The sequence below is a fragment of the Trachypithecus francoisi genome, unplaced genomic scaffold (genome assembly GCF_009764315.1).
Source record: "Trachypithecus francoisi isolate TF-2019V2 unplaced genomic scaffold, Tfra_2.0 Contig01461, whole genome shotgun sequence".
Lineage (NCBI taxonomy): Eukaryota > Metazoa > Chordata > Mammalia > Primates > Cercopithecidae > Trachypithecus > Trachypithecus francoisi.
The window spans coordinates 7,497,547-7,515,261 of NW_022681433.1; the positions used below are offsets into that span (position 1 = coordinate 7,497,547).

At 37.8% G+C, this 17,715-nt stretch overlaps 1 protein-coding gene across 5 annotated transcripts in view; it reads left to right on the forward strand.

Annotated features, from left to right (window-relative positions):
* The window catches only part of DCLK1 (doublecortin like kinase 1), a 359,681-nt gene that overhangs the window by 268,217 nt on the left and 73,749 nt on the right, over window positions 1-17,715 (forward strand). For 2 of the 5 annotated variants that reach the window (XM_033235362.1, XM_033235353.1), the window contains exons 1-2: window positions 3,472-3,822; window positions 4,740-4,834. In XM_033235362.1, coding sequence (XP_033091253.1) covers window positions 3,804-3,822; window positions 4,740-4,834 — 114 coding nt within the window. In that variant the 5' untranslated portion in view covers window positions 3,472-3,803. Of the gene's footprint in view, window positions 1-3,471; window positions 3,823-4,739; window positions 4,835-8,544; window positions 13,461-17,715 lie in introns of those variants that run through there. The other 3 variants (XM_033235344.1, XM_033235334.1, XM_033235370.1) reach the window with 2 other exon arrangements.

Genomic DNA, 17,715 nt, shown 5'->3' on the forward strand with positions numbered 1-17,715 from the left:
GAGACCAGAACTGGGTAAAGGCAATGATTCTAATGAATTCTTTACTAATTCAGAGTTTAGTGGATTCAGAGATTGAAATAATTAATTGTTCAGCCCTGCTTGGCTGTTTAACAGCAACCATATTAGTTTAATTGTTCCCATTCAAGATAAAGAATTGTTTAATAAGGGCCTCTGAAAAATAATGCCATTTTAAGTTGAATTTTAATAAGTTCTATTAAATAAGTAACAAAGCCTTGTTATTGGCACTTAGAGACTTCTGGCATTACAGAGCAAAAACCAAGTGAACTCAGTACATGTGTCAAACTTATTTATGAAAGAAAAGTATTTATCCCAGCAGTGATTCAACAAGAAGGTGTGTAATGCTTTCTGGATGTCAAGAGCCATTTTAAGAACTTGCTGATGCTCTTCTGCATGGCCAAGAGGAAGAGTCTGAACAGAGCTCTGACCCTAAGAATACAGGCTGTTCCCAATGTTCAGACAAGTTGTGTTCCAAAAACATTTGATTGTAAATGACTTGTCTGGCACTTGAGTTTCATTTTTCTAGAGATGGCAATGCAAATAGAAGCACTGAGCCCAGTGGTTTTATTAGGTTGGTGCAAAAGTAGTTGCAGTTTTTGCTTTACTTTTAATGGTAAAAACCACTTTTACTATTGCAACAACCTTACCTAAAGGAGGCAGATCCAAGTGTCCCGGCAGTAGAGCGAGAAGCCTAGGCATCCTTAGCCCTACAGACACGAGGAGGGTTCTGGACATGCCTTGAGATGCCAGGACCAGCCACTCATAGGAAAAGTGCGAAGTTTTTTGAGTAAGATCTAAATGAAATCTAGTTTTAGCTCTGCCATCTTCCAGCTCTTTGTCTTTGGACAAGTTACCCCACTAACCCTGTTTCTTCATCTAAAACAGAAAACATTGTACCAACTTACATGGCAGAACTGGTGTCACCTAAGGTGCTTCCGTTCAAAGTGTCCAAACTCTCTGTGTCCTTGCAAACATGCTGCCTTTTGGCCTTAATCTTCTACAGCCAATCAATTACCAAGTTCTATAGTTTTTACCTCTTACCTTTCTCTGGAATGTTTCCATTTACTGCCACCCCATGGCACTACCCTAGATCAGCCACGTCAGCATCTCTACCATAGGACCCTTAAATGTGCCCCACTCTCTCCTAACTTGACATTCTCCTTGCATCCAGTATTGTTTCACTGTAATCAATGGAAAGAGCCTTGACAGGGCAAGAGCTCTGGAGAGCATTTTCAAATGCAAGCCTGATCCTGCGACTCCTGCTTAAAATCTTTTTTGTTTTTGTTTTTATTGTTTTGTTTTGTTTTGTTTTATTTTTGTTTTGTTTTTGCTTCTCATTGCCCTTTGGATAAAAACCAAACTCCTTAACATGAATTTTAAAGCCCTGCTCACTATGCGACCCCTGCCTCCATCTCATTACTGAAACTCCTCCCCCTCCAACTCCACATATTTGCTGTACTAACTTATTTAAATCTCTTCAGTGCACCACACTGGCCTCCTTTTTTGCATCCAGCCCTGAAACAGGGGATCCCTGGTCCGAGGACACTTTTCCTTCATTGTGCCCTCCCTGCTTCACCAGGCTAACTCCTGTATCCACTGCCTCTATGAAGGCCATAGGCCAACTCTGACTCTGTTGGTTATTAGGATTCCAATTGCAACACCCAATACTTCTGTTGATGGCTGTTGTGATACCTTGGCTCTTGTCTTCTTAGTTTAAAAGAATTTAAACAAGAGACATACAGCCAAGGAGATGCAGCAGAGAGTCATTCATTGCAAAAGAAAAAGAGTATTTTGAAAGTTACATGCAGAATAAACAGTACACCCTGAGAGAGAGAGAGAGAGTTCAGGGTGAGCTGCTTGTAAGGGTGAGGCAGTGTTGATTATTGCTGGAGAAACCCCCTTTATGAGAGTCTTACATGATAATTCATAAGGAGATGGGAAGAGGTGTTACTAGTAAGCATGTTCTGGGTGGTCCTCTGGGTGCACATGCGCTGTAGCTGTATGTGCATGTTCATATATCACATGTCTCATTAGCATCTTAAATCTCCACCCAGGGGTGTGTTTTTTACTATAAATGAGCAAAGGGTCAGTTTGATGACAATTAAAATCAAAATGCACATGCTCTAGAGAAGGGACAGTCCCTCCTGAAGATAGCTTTGCTTACATGAGCTCAGTTACAATGTGAATGCCAAGGCTTATCGTATTGGCTGTGAGGTCACCACCATTGCTGCATCCCAAGAACTTGGTCACTTCCTTGACTATCCTACCTCACTTCCCCTCTCAAAATACTTTATTGTAATTACTAGCTTAGTTCTCTGGTTTACCTGTAGGCTAAAGGGCTGACACAGTAAGGCAAGGTAGTAGTAAGAGTGCAGGTTTTGAACTGCCTAGGTTAGATTTTGCTCCATATTTGTTTGTCAAATGACTCATCATCTGTAAGCCTCAATTTCCCCACCTGTAGAATGGGTGGAAATGATACTGCCAATCTTATAGGGTTATTGTGTGAGTTAAATGATGTAATATACATACATGCTGATGCATATAGATGCATATATATGCATATATAAAAGGTTTAAGTGCATTGACTGGTACATAAAAATGCCTTCAATAAACTGAGATACACATGTAATGGGTACTTACTAAATATATACAGACTTTTATTGTTTTGTTTTGCTTTTTAAAGCAAAGTATTCCTGAGACTGTTTTCTTGTGAGTCCTTTGTCTCTCTTTCTTAATTTTCCATTAGCTGGGTAAGATCAGAGTCTCAAAGTAAAAAGTGTTAACACTGTGTTTGCTTCCCTATTTGCTGATTTTTTTCTCCAATCTATGTAGCCTTTAGGTATGACATAAAGATGTGCAGTAGAATGCGGGTGGGCAAAGAAAATATATTCACAAAATGTGTTCTCCAGCCAACCAGTAAGGCATCCCTTCCTTATTGGTTGTAGGCTCTGCTTCTGCCCTTGTCTTTAATCCTTGCCTATTTCTGAGCCCCTTCCTTAGAGGCTACTGGCTGAGGAAGTCTAATGTGATGAGGTCTGAGCGTGAAGTTCACTCAGCAAAGACAGGAGAGTGGCATGCAAGCAAATTAAAGCATTCTTAGCTTTCCAGTTCACTCTCTCTGCGAGAAAAAAAAAAAAAAAACATACATAGCTTTTTAGGCTTCTATTTTTAGGACTTGCCAAATACATTTCAAAAGCTAAACTACAAATTAATGCAGCATGGGGTACGTGACATTTTTTAAGGTCTTTGGAGGAGATGACAAAACAAGGAGCTTCCCACTTTCCAGGGTTGTAAGTTTTTGGGAAAACATCAAATACGAAAAATCAATAAACATCCTACCTTGTCACTGAATTGTGTGAGGGTTTCCGGATTACCTGGTAGTCACCAGGCTTTAGAAGAGTTATTGTCATTTCGATTTTCAAATGAGTCACTGGATCTCTTGCCCCCAGGGCCACTTCATTATGATTCAGTGCAAAGTACTGACAGCACCGGGCTTCCGGGAGGGAGTGGTGTCGGGGTGGGGGTTGCTGTTGGCAAGAGGCTTAATTGACACCTTTGATGTAGCCTAAGACAGAACCTGCACCTCCCACTGCTGCTTGGGAGACGTCAGCTTTACGCAGAAAAGGCATCTGCTGATGAATCCTGCATCTCATTCAGCCTGCTCTGGGAGCAGCCTTAGCCATCCTTAAACTCATCCAACCAATTCCCGTTTCCGCGGGTGCTTGGCTTAGTGCTGAGACGGGATTCTGCCCTTGGTATTCAGGTCCAACACTAAGACTGTGTCCATGTTAGAACTCATAGAAGGTAAGTGAAATGCATTGCTGCTCTCCCTTGTGGAAAGCGTTTATTTTGCACCCTCAAGAATCTATGTGTCTCCTGGTTAATTCTACTTCACTGACTGTGGGGCTGTAATGTTGTCATTTTTACAGGTAAAATAGAGGCGACCTGACACATCTTTATAAAACCATGTCTTTAAGTGTTTCATTCTGTTGTTAGAGATGATGTTACTTAGAGAAAAGAATTGCTTACTTGAGTTCTGTGGCTTTAGTTCAGTTTAGTGAAAATGTGCATAAAACTCTTTGAGTATTGGGTAGAATTCCAGTGATTTGAACTTGTTAGCAGTTTTTCTTTTCAAAGGCAGCAAAGAGAAACTGTGAGGAGTTTCTCAGCATCTGTGGCCAGTGACTGTCCAGTTCAAGGCAGGTCCATCACAATCAGGCTAGGCGGATGGACAAGACACAGGTGGATGCAGGACATTTTTCTAGAAGTAGGTTATTAATTATACAAATACAGTGATCTATTTATCAGGTCATTGGAATGTCACTGGTGATCTGTGCTTATATTTATTCCTGCTGGGGAGTACTAGGTAGCTAAACTGAAGAGTTAAGAATGAACCTCATTGAAAATGCCTCAGGACCATACATTCCTAAAGTCCCTGCTGGTACAGTTAAAGGCATCATTAATACATTCATCAGGAAAGTTGTGAAAGGTACATCTTAAAAAATAATTCTGTAACCTACTGCTCTGTGAAACACAGGATTTGCAAAACTGTGACTCTCTGAAGGCTACTTCCCAAAGCTCTTCCTCAATGTACACATGGAAGGGTGTCTAGCGTTCTAATAGACAGCTCTCTATATAATTGTTTATTTCTTGGAGATGATTTGTCATGAAAATTATTTAACATGCCATTTTTCTCTCTGTGTGATTCTTTGTATTTCTAGTTAATGGAACCCCTGGTAGTCAGCTCTCTACTCCGCGCTCAGGCAAGTCGCCAAGCCCATCACCCACCAGCCCAGGAAGCCTGCGGAAGCAGAGGGTAAGGAAATAAGCAAGCTGCTTGTTTAAGACTTGTCTCAGCCTCGGTGCAGAGTGGTACAGGTGCCAGCAAATCGTGCTGCTCGTCTCTAGGTGATATCTAAGCTAGAACAGGAGGTGACCAATGGGGAGTTGCTTATTGCTGTGGTTTAGCTAGAACTCAGGGCTTTTAGCTTCTCTGTAACCTTGTCCAAATCTTAACTCAGAAGAATGCACCTTTGCTACTTCACTTTTACATACTCCTCTTTTTGTTCTGACTGTACAGGCTTTATTAGCACTAGTTTATAAGCCTTCTTAGTTGTGATGAGTTTGATTAGATGTCACTATTAAGGGAAAGAGGAAGTGCTGTGAATGGAGGGGAGGGCCCTGGTGGAAAATTGCTTATGGTACAGATGGGGCCCCGGAGCAGCAGAGGGTCCATGAGGTAGGGGATGGGAACCTATGACACGTGCTTTTGTGGATGAAACCCACATTGAGCACCTTTTCATCACTACTTGCATTTATGGAGAATTTGGCTGAGCTTGGAGACCACAGTGAAAAAGTTACTGGAAACTGTTAGCTTCTCCATGCTAAGGAAGAGGGTGAGAGCACTTCTCTCAGGATGGAGAGACTACTGTTCTTATCCTGTCACAACCTGTACTGTTTGTCTTTTCCAGTAATACCAAGGCAAGAATAAAAGTAGTGGGAAGGAGGCAAAAGGGGAGGTACGATGCCAAAAACGGAAGGCCCTTTATGGTCCTGATTTCAGATGCGAGGTTGGGGGAATGTACGCTCCTAGGAGGTTTCATGATGGCGTTCGCCGAACACTTTAATAAGCGAGGACTCCTTGCAGTCTACTGCACTCAAATGCTACATTCTTGAGTTTGGTTTCTTTTAATATGTGTTTTAAAATAAAACTTCTGAGTTCTGTAAAATTAGGTGTCATCCAGGATGGAAGGCTCTCTCTTCAAGATTTCTGCACAGGTTGTGTCTTTAGGCTGCCAGACGTCTAAGAGTGTGGGGCAGGGAGATTCATTTGGTCCCTAGCTCCTTTGGAGCCTATTGCACCAAATATCAAGTTTGGTTATCTTTCTCCGCTGATTCACCTGGCATCAGGTGGAGCTTGTTTTGAGTGTTTGATGAAGCCTGGGATCTGACGCCAGCTTGTCCACTAAATGGCCATGATATCTTAGATAAGCCTATTCTCTTTTCTGGGTCTCCGTTGGAAACACAAAACAAAACGAGGAGGCTCTTTCCAGATAGAAAGTCCAATACTTCTGTTCTACTTCCTTTTGAGTGTTTTCACTATGGTTTTTTTCTTGACCACAGTCTAATTTGGAATTTTAAGGTGTTGGAATCATTCGCGAACAACTCAAAGAATTGGCCAAATTTATTTACTCTCCTAAAGGCCTGTCCTTGAGTGGAGGAAGAGCTGGTCAGTCATTCTTTTCTTGTAAACATCACTCAGTGAGGCATCAATCTATGGGGACCACCATTAGATACAGAGCAGGAAGGGCCCTCTTTCTGATAACATTCTGTCTCTTAGAGTGTATGCTTTCTAGAGTACACCTAGCATAGAAATCCCTCTTTATACTTTGAGCTAATTGAACTCAGATTACGGATTTATTGGTGTCATTTATGCTTAGTTGTTGAGATTAAGAGTGATTGGGAGTTCCCACTGCTGATGGGAGCTTCTCTCCCTGCTCGTTTACTGAGGAGACCTCCATCGTAGGGATGTAAAGCTATGCTCCGATATTCCTTTCTTGGCAGAATGGGGCTAGAATTCACTTCTTCTGCTTTCTGTATTTCCACTTTAGTATGATTTTGACCAGTTGAGGCAGAAAATTTCCTTTCAGCTCTGTGGCTATTGGCTTATATAATTAACATTTCCTGCACTTGGGGAATGATTATAAGATATGGCTGTCTTATAGATTCTTCACTTTACCATTTAAATGATCAGTGCAAACACCATACTTGAGAGAAAAAAAAATCCCATTTGTTTTAGGAGGACAAAGGGTTTATACCATCTGAAAACACTTATTGAGCACATGTTGTGAGGCAGGGCACTGGATATATTCTAAGATGGTTCCACATCCAAGCTGTTGAATTTGGGCCATAAATGAACGTCCCCATCCATGTGCTGTGTCAATGTATGAAGGTATTCCCAGCTGCTTTAGCCAGAGGAGCTTTCATCTTGGCATGTAGGCAACTGCATCAAATAATCCCTCCCATTTAAAATGGGCTTAGAAGATCCCTAAAAACTGATCCTGTTTCAAATTTGGTTAATGGTCTTCTCAAATGGTTGGCTATACTCCTATGCAGGAAATACTGACATAAGTGAAAGATGGCATGTGCTAAAAGAAGACACTTCAAAGAATAAATTAACTCTTTTTACTGCAGATTGGAAAACAGTAGCTACTTCTATTTTTTCCTTCTGTGTTGCCTAGCAACATGGCCAAGAAAATGAGTTGACTACCGCCACCCCAACACACACACACACACCACACACACACACACACACATATATGCACGTGCACACACCTTGCCCCCATTTTAAAAATACAGGAACATAAGGTGTTTTTTCAGAAGGAAGGTTGATACATTTGACTGGTTTCTTTACAAATAAGAAAATCTAGTTTTTACTTATATTAGTTACAAAATTTAATTCGCTTTTTTTCTTCTGTTAAAATCACATTTTTATGTTACCTCTCTTGACATTTTGGAATAGTCTTATACAATGAAAAACCTGCATGCCAGACATTTCTCTTCATAAGCATATTCGTGGCAATGTACCAAGTAACCTATTTTTCTGAAGCAGAGTTATTTAAGTTGCTGTCTACAGGCGTTTGACTGGTCACAGAAGCAGAGCCTGGAGACTCTTTTCCCACTCATGAACTTTTTTTGGTCCCATTTCTTAATCCATCAGGAAGAAATGTGTTGTGTTATGTAGGCTGAATGAAGCTCCCCATTATACTCCCACATCACTGACTTTTGTGGATTATCTGATCAGTCAGATGATGTGAGGAGTGGGTGGTACAAAACAGGAGAAAAGCCAACTCTAGATGCTCTCTGCAGATCTGAGCTGGTTGCCTGGCTACCAACCGAGATCTAGTAGCAGGAAGGGGAGTGGGGAAAGAGAGAGGAGGTGATGGGTGAGTGGTCTGTTGGAGAACAGGGAAAGAACATTGGGAAGGGATTTGGGGTGAGGTGGGTTAATTTTGCACTCTTTCTGTTGTCCAAACATAATATTTTGAGAAGGCAATGCTTTCTTGGGTTTTATGCTACATGCAACTACAACATTTGAGTTGCTGCTCTGGAACCAGAATTTGCTGAATGCCATCTGAGCCTGCTTTTAAATTATTTTATCTTGAGGTAAGCATGTTCCTTTTCTACCAAGAATGGGAAGGAAATGGTCAAGGAAGAATTGCCTAGTCACACAGTGGAGGTGACCTTTACAGACCTCAGGGGCTATGCAACTCAACGGGCATCAAGGAAGGTGAAAGATTAGGAGTAGACCAAGAGGCATTTTCTTGCCAATAAGGTGAAACCAGCACCATTTTGTTTATTTAGATGGTTTCTCTATTATTATCTTTCCTCCTACTCCAAGTTGGTGACTTGAAAAAGTCAATAATATTAGAAACCGGGGATGCCCATTCAGTGTTGCTCCCACGAGAGCCACAGGGCACCCAAGAAAGTTGAGTAAATGAACCTATACCGCCCTTCATCTTGCAGGACCTGTACCGCCCCCTCTCTTCGGATGACTTGGATTCAGTAGGAGACTCAGTGTAAAAGAAACAATGGAGCAATGTATATGGTTTGTGATTGGGTGAAGGTTTCACATTTCCTAAGCAAAAGTCTAACAGCAAAATACACAAAAGAGTTTTGCATACCTTGAAATGATAAAAGACCAAATCATACGAAAGTAAATATGTAGGCATTTTGTATTCATGATGTTCAACCTTGAAATTGAGAGACTTTAAAAAATATCTCCCATATTGATTTGATTGGGGAGAGTCTGAACACAAAATGCTGAGATTTTTGTGCAGCGCCTGGCTCTAGATGAATTTCATTTATGGACCCAATATTGAGTACAAGAACACACTAATTGTGTGGCAGTATAGAGCCAGAATTTCTGTAGATGGAGTTTTCTTCTTAATTATAAGTAGGCATAGAGATATAATTTTTCTGTACTTTCTGTAAAGCATATTAAAATGGCACTAGCAGGCATATTTTTTCTTAAGGTTATGTTGTTTTTTAAAATTTGAATTGCTGGTTTTTAGAGGTATTTTTATTGCAAAATAATAAAAATGCTTGGGTAGATTTTTTTCTCCCTAGACAGTAGAAAAAGCTACTTATTGTTTTGTGGGTTAGTATATCTGAGAGAAAAAGAAAAATTATGACAAAGACACATCTCATAAAGACTCTAAAATTAGGTGTTAGGAACTTTCCTTGTTTTTATTGTCAAGTACATTTTATTTTTAAAGTTATTTTAGTAGAAACAGTATAAATTTAGCTTAAGCTATATGCCAACATGAAGAACTTGGCCAATGGCATTGCTATAGATTGTATAATTTTTTCTTACAATCATATACATAATTTTTTAAATGTGTAAAAACTAAAGCTGGGATTTTTTTTTTTTTCATACAGACCTAAAAAAAATTGTATCTGGACTTTTTCCAGGAAATCCATTTGAAAAGCAAGATTCACTTAAATTGTGCTGTATAAATCAGGCCTAGAGTATCCAAATCTCCACTCTGAAAAATTCTCAATCTTGCTGGTGTTTTGGAAATGTTCATATGCAAAACTCCTTTTGTGTTAAACCAATTAAGTCTATGATTATAACCCATTGTTAAACATTAACCTACTAATTCTGCTCTTCTAGTCCTCTATTTTTAAAAATTATAGTCAGCTTTGCTTAAACATAAAATAATTATTTTAAGTCTGAATGTTAAAAATTAATTTAATATGTATAGTCTATTGTATTTAAGCCATATCCTAGTGGTCATTTACTTTTACTAGTTCAAACACTAACAATTTAAGACTTGTGAAGCATGGTTTTGATATTCTCCAGGCTTGACATATCTCAGTAGGTGACAAATTAAAAATGTTTGATGCCATTTCGAGGCTTTTACATGATTTTTTTCAAATTTTACTTGAAAACAATTTTCAAATGTTTGATTCAAGATGGAGAGAAATTCAGTTGTCACACGCTGTTTTAAATGTTATTGATTTATCTCCCTGATAAATTGTTCCACTAGCAAATTTTACCATCTGGTTTATAGTTACATATGTTACCATCTCACTTTACAAGTGAATAAAATATTCCAACCAAAAGAAGAAGAAGAAGAAAAAACATCCAGGCAATCTAACAGCATTTGAAAACTTAGCCCTATAATAATTAGTGCCTCATTATGCTGTCTGTTGGAGAGAAAGACATTTCTCTGGCAGGTTATTCAAGAGCTGCAAACTGAACCATTCCATCTTGAAATAACAGTTCATAATAATACCTGTTCCAGGCTTCAGGTTTTAAAACTGTTTCCAATAGAAATGACCAGAGACTCCTGCTGAGATCAAAAGGCTGCTTTGTTTTAGCTGAAACAGTAAACATCTGTGAGGTTGCCTATGCTGGTGTCTGTTTTAGTTATGTCTTTGTAAAATGCATTGCTTAATACAGTTGAGTCCATAAAAGATTAGTATGTATTTGACTAAATTGCCAAAAATGCAAAGAAAGCAATGGAACAGTTACTTTAAATCTGGTGGGGTCAGATGGTTGAGAACAAAAGTAAATTCTAATAATTTTAACTTCCCTGCACTGTCAATCTTATGGACAACTACTGCTAGAAAGGTCCGATAAATGCTATTTGTTCTAAGTGGTAGATATTGCCAATTGATATAGAACCCATGGCTTTGTTTAGACAGGGCGAAAAGAAACTGAACTTGTACTAATTGCCGATAGATATCATGGCCAACTTTCCATTCAAGCAGTTCCAAGGGAAGTGCTTTCCACAGCATTCAATCTCTTGAACATATGACTTCTATTAAAGGACTGTTCAGGGGCTATATATATCATTTACTTTTTGAAAGTAAAGTCCCTCAGAGATTGAAACAGCACACCATTTATAGTCTTTGAGATCTCTTTTTATGCAAAACATAATTCTATTAAACTAAAGCAGAAATAAAAAATTCTTAGCAACAAACCAGAAGTTTTCAGTTCATTGGTGGAAAAGAATTGGTGATTTATAGGCACTTATGATCGATTTACTTATAGAATTCTTCATAAAAAAATTCGGCAATGAATTTTTAAATTGTTCTACTGAGCAGGGAGCACTTCAGCAATAGCCATGCAGTTTTGTCCTAATGATAATCCTAAGTGTGCTCTGAAGACATCGTGCTGTAGTTCAAAGTTCGATACTTTCTCACTTGCTCTCACTTCTTTCTTAGACGTAGACATTGTAGAAAAAGATATTAGGAATATTTCCCTGCTTTCAGCATTTTAGAAGTGCAAAACTTAAAAATATATAAAATGTGAAGTTCAGTGTGAACTCAAAAGACTGTAGTTCTGAAAGCCACATGGTGTGTTTTTGTCTTGTTTAATCATCTAGGCAGGGGGAAAATCTACACTGTTTCCGTACTGCCATAGAATTTTAAGAAGTGTCAGGTTCTCTCATCTGTATACATTCCTGTGTACATATATTGACTCATCTAAATATTAAGAACCCAAAAAACATTTTCTAAAAACATTTGAACCAGCACTAACGTACTATATGTGTACCCTACATAACCAGCTGTGGAATTTCCAACACATGCCCTGAAGATCTGTACATGATTGGACTCTTTTTTCTTTCTTTCTTTCTCTCTCTCTTTCTTTCTCTTTCTTTCTTTCTTTCTTTCTTTCTTTCTTTCTTTCTTTCTTTCTTTCTTTAACTTAAAAACAATGAAGTGTGCAAGTCAGATTTCTTAATGGAAGTAAATGAAGATATAGAATAATATTCCTGAAAATTCCACATATTTTAATTCTTGGACTGCTAAATTTTTCATATGTGGCCATATATCTATACAGGTGTTCGGGTGTTTATGTAAATTTGCCAGGCTTGGTGTGTATGTGGGTATGCTTCTGTAAGTATCTGTGTATGTGTATAAACCATCAATAGTAAAGTATAGTATTTGTGATACAGCCTTATAAGTGACTGGCTCTTGTGGAATTATACATCAAATCTTCATGTCATAAAGTGTTACTCTGTGACATATTAGTTGGGACATGTTTAAGTTGAAAAGCAATTTGCTCAACTAGTATGGCAAATGGTTCCAAATATTCAGATATACTGATTTATCAAAAAAATTGAAATTCAGCCAAATCCAACATTGTGTTAACGATTAAATATAAGTAACATTAATGTTTATATTGATTTATCTTTGTGTTCAATTATTAACAAGATTGAATACTATGACTGACATTTTTCTATTGTGTGTTTATGGATGACTTGTAGTGGTTGCCAATCACTATACACTAAAAAAATGAAACACGGATACAGTTGCAGATTGTCAAGTATAATGTGGGAACATAAATAGAAGAGAATCCAGAGTATATTTGATATGAAGTAAGTTTAATAGCAAAGCCAGATAACCTGTAAGGCGATCCTGTATGTTCTTTCACAACTCTAACCTGTTGACAAATTTTGAATATACTTGCTGTATGTGTGTATATATCTACATAAATATATACACACTTGAAAATGTTAATTGGATGAATTTACTATATATGCATACATTTGCTCATTTATGCATATTTGCATTAGCCTTGCTAGCATCTCTATTTGTGCATGTTAGTGACAACTGTCTTTGATTGAAATATCCCACAGAGGCATAGTGTGAAAATTAGAGATATATTGAATTCAGTATACCAATTGCCTGATATAGTGTGTTGTACTGTCAGTTGAAAAATATTTGTAATTTTGTGCCTGTTACGCATGTGGAAAAAAGAGGAAATCAGAGGCCCTCACTATAATTTTTAAGGGTGCATGACATATGATGTCTTTAAAATATGGTTCATTTTAGTAAAGATGATGGATAAATTCCAAGCTAGTATAAATGATGCATGTAATACATGAATGTTTGTATTATATATGGCCACAAAATGTTTTTGAAGCCAGGGTAGTAGATATCTAAAGGTTATAGGCAAAGAAGTATGAAAGTTAACTTTCTTGTGATGTGTTTTTGAGGAGTTGATACTCATCAGTAAGCAAGGAATTGAGTTTATTTTTTCTAAGAACTCTTTACTTTGAAATATATTATGAATATTGTAAATTTGGATAACATTTTTATAAAGAAGTTACATACTTTCTGCTCACAGTCTCAGTTGACTGGATGTGTATTCTCTTAAAAAAAGCATTTGGTGTTAAAACGTTTGACACAGCAATATATTTTTTAAATCCGTCAACTGAGGCTATCAGCAGAGCTTTATTGAGCAAAGCGTTGACAAAATGTTTCATTGAACTACCCAATTTTGAAAGTTCAATTACTTTGTGCTGTGGTTTCATTGTAAAATGTTGTACCTTGTGTTTCACACTGGACCATGTTATTCCTCTTGAAGTTAACTTTGTGACACTTACCACCTTAGAATAACTATATAATAAACAGGAAAAACTGCCTATGTTGTTCAGTGAGTTTCTTTCAGAAAACTTGATAAATAGACACTGAAATTGAAATGACCATGTGTGGGATAAGGGTGACCTTCACAATCATGTGTATGGCATTCTTCTGTTGTAATTAGCATCAACAAGTGATATTTGAGAGACTACAGAATGGTACCACATAGCATCTGAAGTATAAAATACTGACAAAATAAGATTATCAAATATAATACCAAAATAAGATTATCTGATGAAGAATTCTGTTTCAGGTAGTTGCATTAAAATCAGGACTCTACCTTCCTTTCAGGGTTGCCTTAAAGGATGAATTTGTCAGACATATTGATAACTCATTGAAAAGAAGAAATTAACATGCATTTTTTAAACCACCAGTGGTCTCCTAGTCTTGAAGGCATTTTTCCCAAGGTGATCTAATTTGCAGGGAAAAAATGTACATGTGTATGTGAGCATGTCTGTGTGTGTATTTTTACAAGCTATTTCTTTTAAAATCACTGGATAAATATATAGTTTTTGAAATAAAATTAATTAAAATAATGATAATAAAATACTTGGCTCTCTAATTCAGAACAAAAATCATAATATATTTCATTTATAAAAGGAGGATAGAAAAGGATGTTAAAGAGGATAGGAAATTCTGCTGACTGAGCTAGAAAAAAATATATATATATATTTTTGAGACAGTCTTGCTCTGTCACTGAGGCTGGAGTGCAGTGGTGTGATCTTGGCTCACTGCAACCTCCGCCTTCTGGGTTCAAGTGGTTCTTGTGCCTCAGAATCCTGAGTGGCTAGAATTACAGGTGTGTACCACCACGCGGAACTAATTTTTGTATTTTTAGTAGAAACAGGGTTTCGCCATGTTGGCCAGGCTGCTCTTGAACTCCTGACCTCAAGTGATCCTCCCACCTTAGCTTCCCAAAGTGCTGGGATTACAGGTGTGAGCCACTGCGCCCAGAGGAAAAAAATATTTAGTATTACAATTACAATATAAGTTCCAAATTCTGGTTTTAAATCTAACGTTTTCACTAGTTTTACTTTAGTCGTCAAATTACATTTGCTTTAATTGGTTCTCTGTATTATTTCCTTGATGAATGTCCACAGCAATGATCACAGCAAAATGTAATCAGTGTCTGTAGCAATAATCATTGGAAGGAATGTTTCCAAATTTATAAATAGTTCAGATTGTAGTTACAGTTTCTTAATATAACCAGAGTTTAACATAAAATGTAGCAGGTGCCTAGAAGAGTAGTGAGCTCCCTTCATTACAGGTTGGGAATCCCATTTGAGGAGTAAATCATGGAGGGAATTATTCTATCCAGAGGAAATACAGTAGATGACTTCCTGGGCTGCTTCCAAATTACAATTTCATGAAGGGTGTAACTCATGAGAGGAGGCATGTGGCCACCAAATGGCACAGTCTCCTTGGGACAAATGGTTCAGATTATCAATTTATAGATCTTGGCTTATATGAGTATAGTGATTGGACAATTGAGGCCAGAAAAACTACCCAATACAACAAACGGTGTAGATCTAGTTGGAACGAAATGCATTTGTCTTTGAAATCTTGGCTCTCGTGGTTTCACTAACATAGCCATAACACCATTGTTTCCATTTGCATTTTCGCCTCCTTTCGGTAAACCAACTTCGTGAGTAACAGTTCTCTAGTCTTTTGAAAAATGTATCCAAATCTTTATGATAAAGTTTTACATTTTTCAGTATTCATTCTTACTTATGCTCATGCTTATCTGTGCCATAAACTTTATTTAGGCTGAACGTACTACTATGAAGAGTGCAGACAAAGGAATTTGGAAAAAGCAGTTCCTTTGTGCCTTGTTTCAAATAGTGGAGCCTTATTAGTAATTGCAGAGTGATGCCTTCAACTTATTGTTCTATACCCACTTGGGAAACAAATAAATGGATGGCTTTTCTAGATCATGTAGAATCCTGTGAGTTTCAAGCTCTCTTCACCAAGATTATTATTTAATTTTGTTAGAGGTCATCTTTAGAGCTTCTGTGGATCTAAAGTCAAGATCACCAAGACAACTGTTTGAGTTTGTTAAAAATGTATTGCTTGTGTTTCCTTTATAAGATTGATTCAGAAATCATATGCCAGTGATTACTTGATTTCTAAATTATTTTTAACCATTTTTCAAATCAGTATCAACTCAATAAGGTAGTAATTGTATGCCAAGATAAAATGTGAAGTGGAAATGGTGCAATTATCCGGCCAAAGCTAAAGTGTGGTGAGATTTTTCTACCTTGATTAGATCAATTCTCTCAGTTAGATATTTTCAAAATCTTCATGCAGCGTGGACCCCAGCTGAGTGACAACGTTAATACAAATGGCAAGAGTAACTCACACCATTTAAAGTGAACTGTTTTCCACTACATCGTCATCAGATACATCTTGATAAAATGTGGTTAGAGTTGTCATGTCAACTTTCTCGCTTACTTCAAAAAGTGTGATATGTTCTCCATCTGTTATATGATCCCAAGCTCAATAGCTACACTTAGGATGTGTTCTTACTTAGGGCAGTGCTTTTATGAAGGTGTGCCATAAAAGCATCCAGGTGCCAGCAACCTTTCCAAATGGTTCCCATTAAATCTGCTTGGGGGGGGGGGGTGATGACATTTCAAATGTCACAACATTTCTCAGAGCAGCTAATTGCCCTAAATTCTGAAATAACTGTACATTTTGTACTGTACACCCAGATGCCTTGGAATTAGCAAATTGAAGCAAACATAAAATCTTGTTGGCATGTGGACTATAAAATGATTTATCTGCTCGGAAAAACCAAAAAGGTAAATTTATTTCATTTACAAGCAACGAAAAAATATAGGTGGGCTTTTCAGCTTCTGTTGGTTGTAAAGAAAGGCTGGTTAATCTCATTAAGTTAATTCTAAAGAGCAAGCACTTACACATTTTGCCTTTACTATGTTCGAAATCCTTCTGTTGGACTTACGGATAATAATAGAAAGGTTCTAGCAGAGTCCAAGTTAGTATATTTAGGTGGATTAGTAAATAATTGGTGGATTACCCAAAGAGCCATGCTGATTACTGGAATGGCTTCAACTGGGAGACAGAGCAAAAACATTAGGAGACCAGATCAGAATCTAAAAGATAACAGGCTGGGAGGATATTAATGTAATAAAGATGACATTTAATGTGGGGAAATGTGAAGTCCTGGACTTGGTCCAAGACAACCTTTCAAACACACACCAGGGAGACCTGACATAGCTGTGGCCTCATTGTAAAGGTGAAATGCTATGGCCTCATCCACATAAGCCAATAAGATCTTGAAGTTAATTAATGTTCTATTCACGAGAAAGAAAACTCTATCCTTCTCTGCTTTGTGCTAGTCAGAGGACACCCAGAATATTGCATTCACTTTTAAGCACCAGGGTTTTTTTTTGGTAGAGACAGGATTTCACTGTGTGGCCCAGGGTGGTCTTGAACTTGTGGACTCAAGCGAGGCTCCTGCCCCAGCCTCCCAAAATGCTGGGAAGACACAGATGGAGACCAGTAGCTATTAAACACCTGAAAGCACTGTCATGTGAAAAGTGGATTAGACCTGTACTGGGCAACTCTGGAAATCAGAGATAAGACCAATAAATGGAAAATGTAGAAGGACATAATTTCAGCATAACTTACAGAAGAACTTCCTTTATTTTGCCTCCTATTAAAGATGAAGGGTTGCCTCAGGAAATAGTATGTTCAGTACTAGAAGTATTTGGACAGAGGCCATCTGACCACCCACTAGGGTTTCTGTAGGGGGCATTTGGTCTCTGGGTGGAAATGGGGCAGAATAGGTAATATTTAAGGTCCATCCCAGTCCCCCAAACTCTTGGAATCAATGAATGGTCACTATCTTGGAAAAGTATTTAGTATTAACTATCTTACTTCTTTCGGAAAAAAGAGATAACACTATTAGAAGTTTAATACATTGATTTTACTATCTTTGAGCATAAAATAAAATGAAAACTTTACATTTTCAGAGGACTCTGTATGTCCGTAGGTACACTGCCCATCATCTGTTACTCTCAAGCAGCAGAAAATTTGAAATGACTCGGGATACATTTTCAGAAACACAAAAATACAATCATAACGTTGAAAACAAGCAGTTACAAACATAAGCAACTTGTGTTAACCCTACTTTTTTTTCCCTTTTTTTTTTTTTTTCTACCAGAGCCTAAAATCCTTGAGAGGTTTTTGTTCAGAAAGCAGAGAAAACCCAGCTGGCATTGTGACAAGCATTCA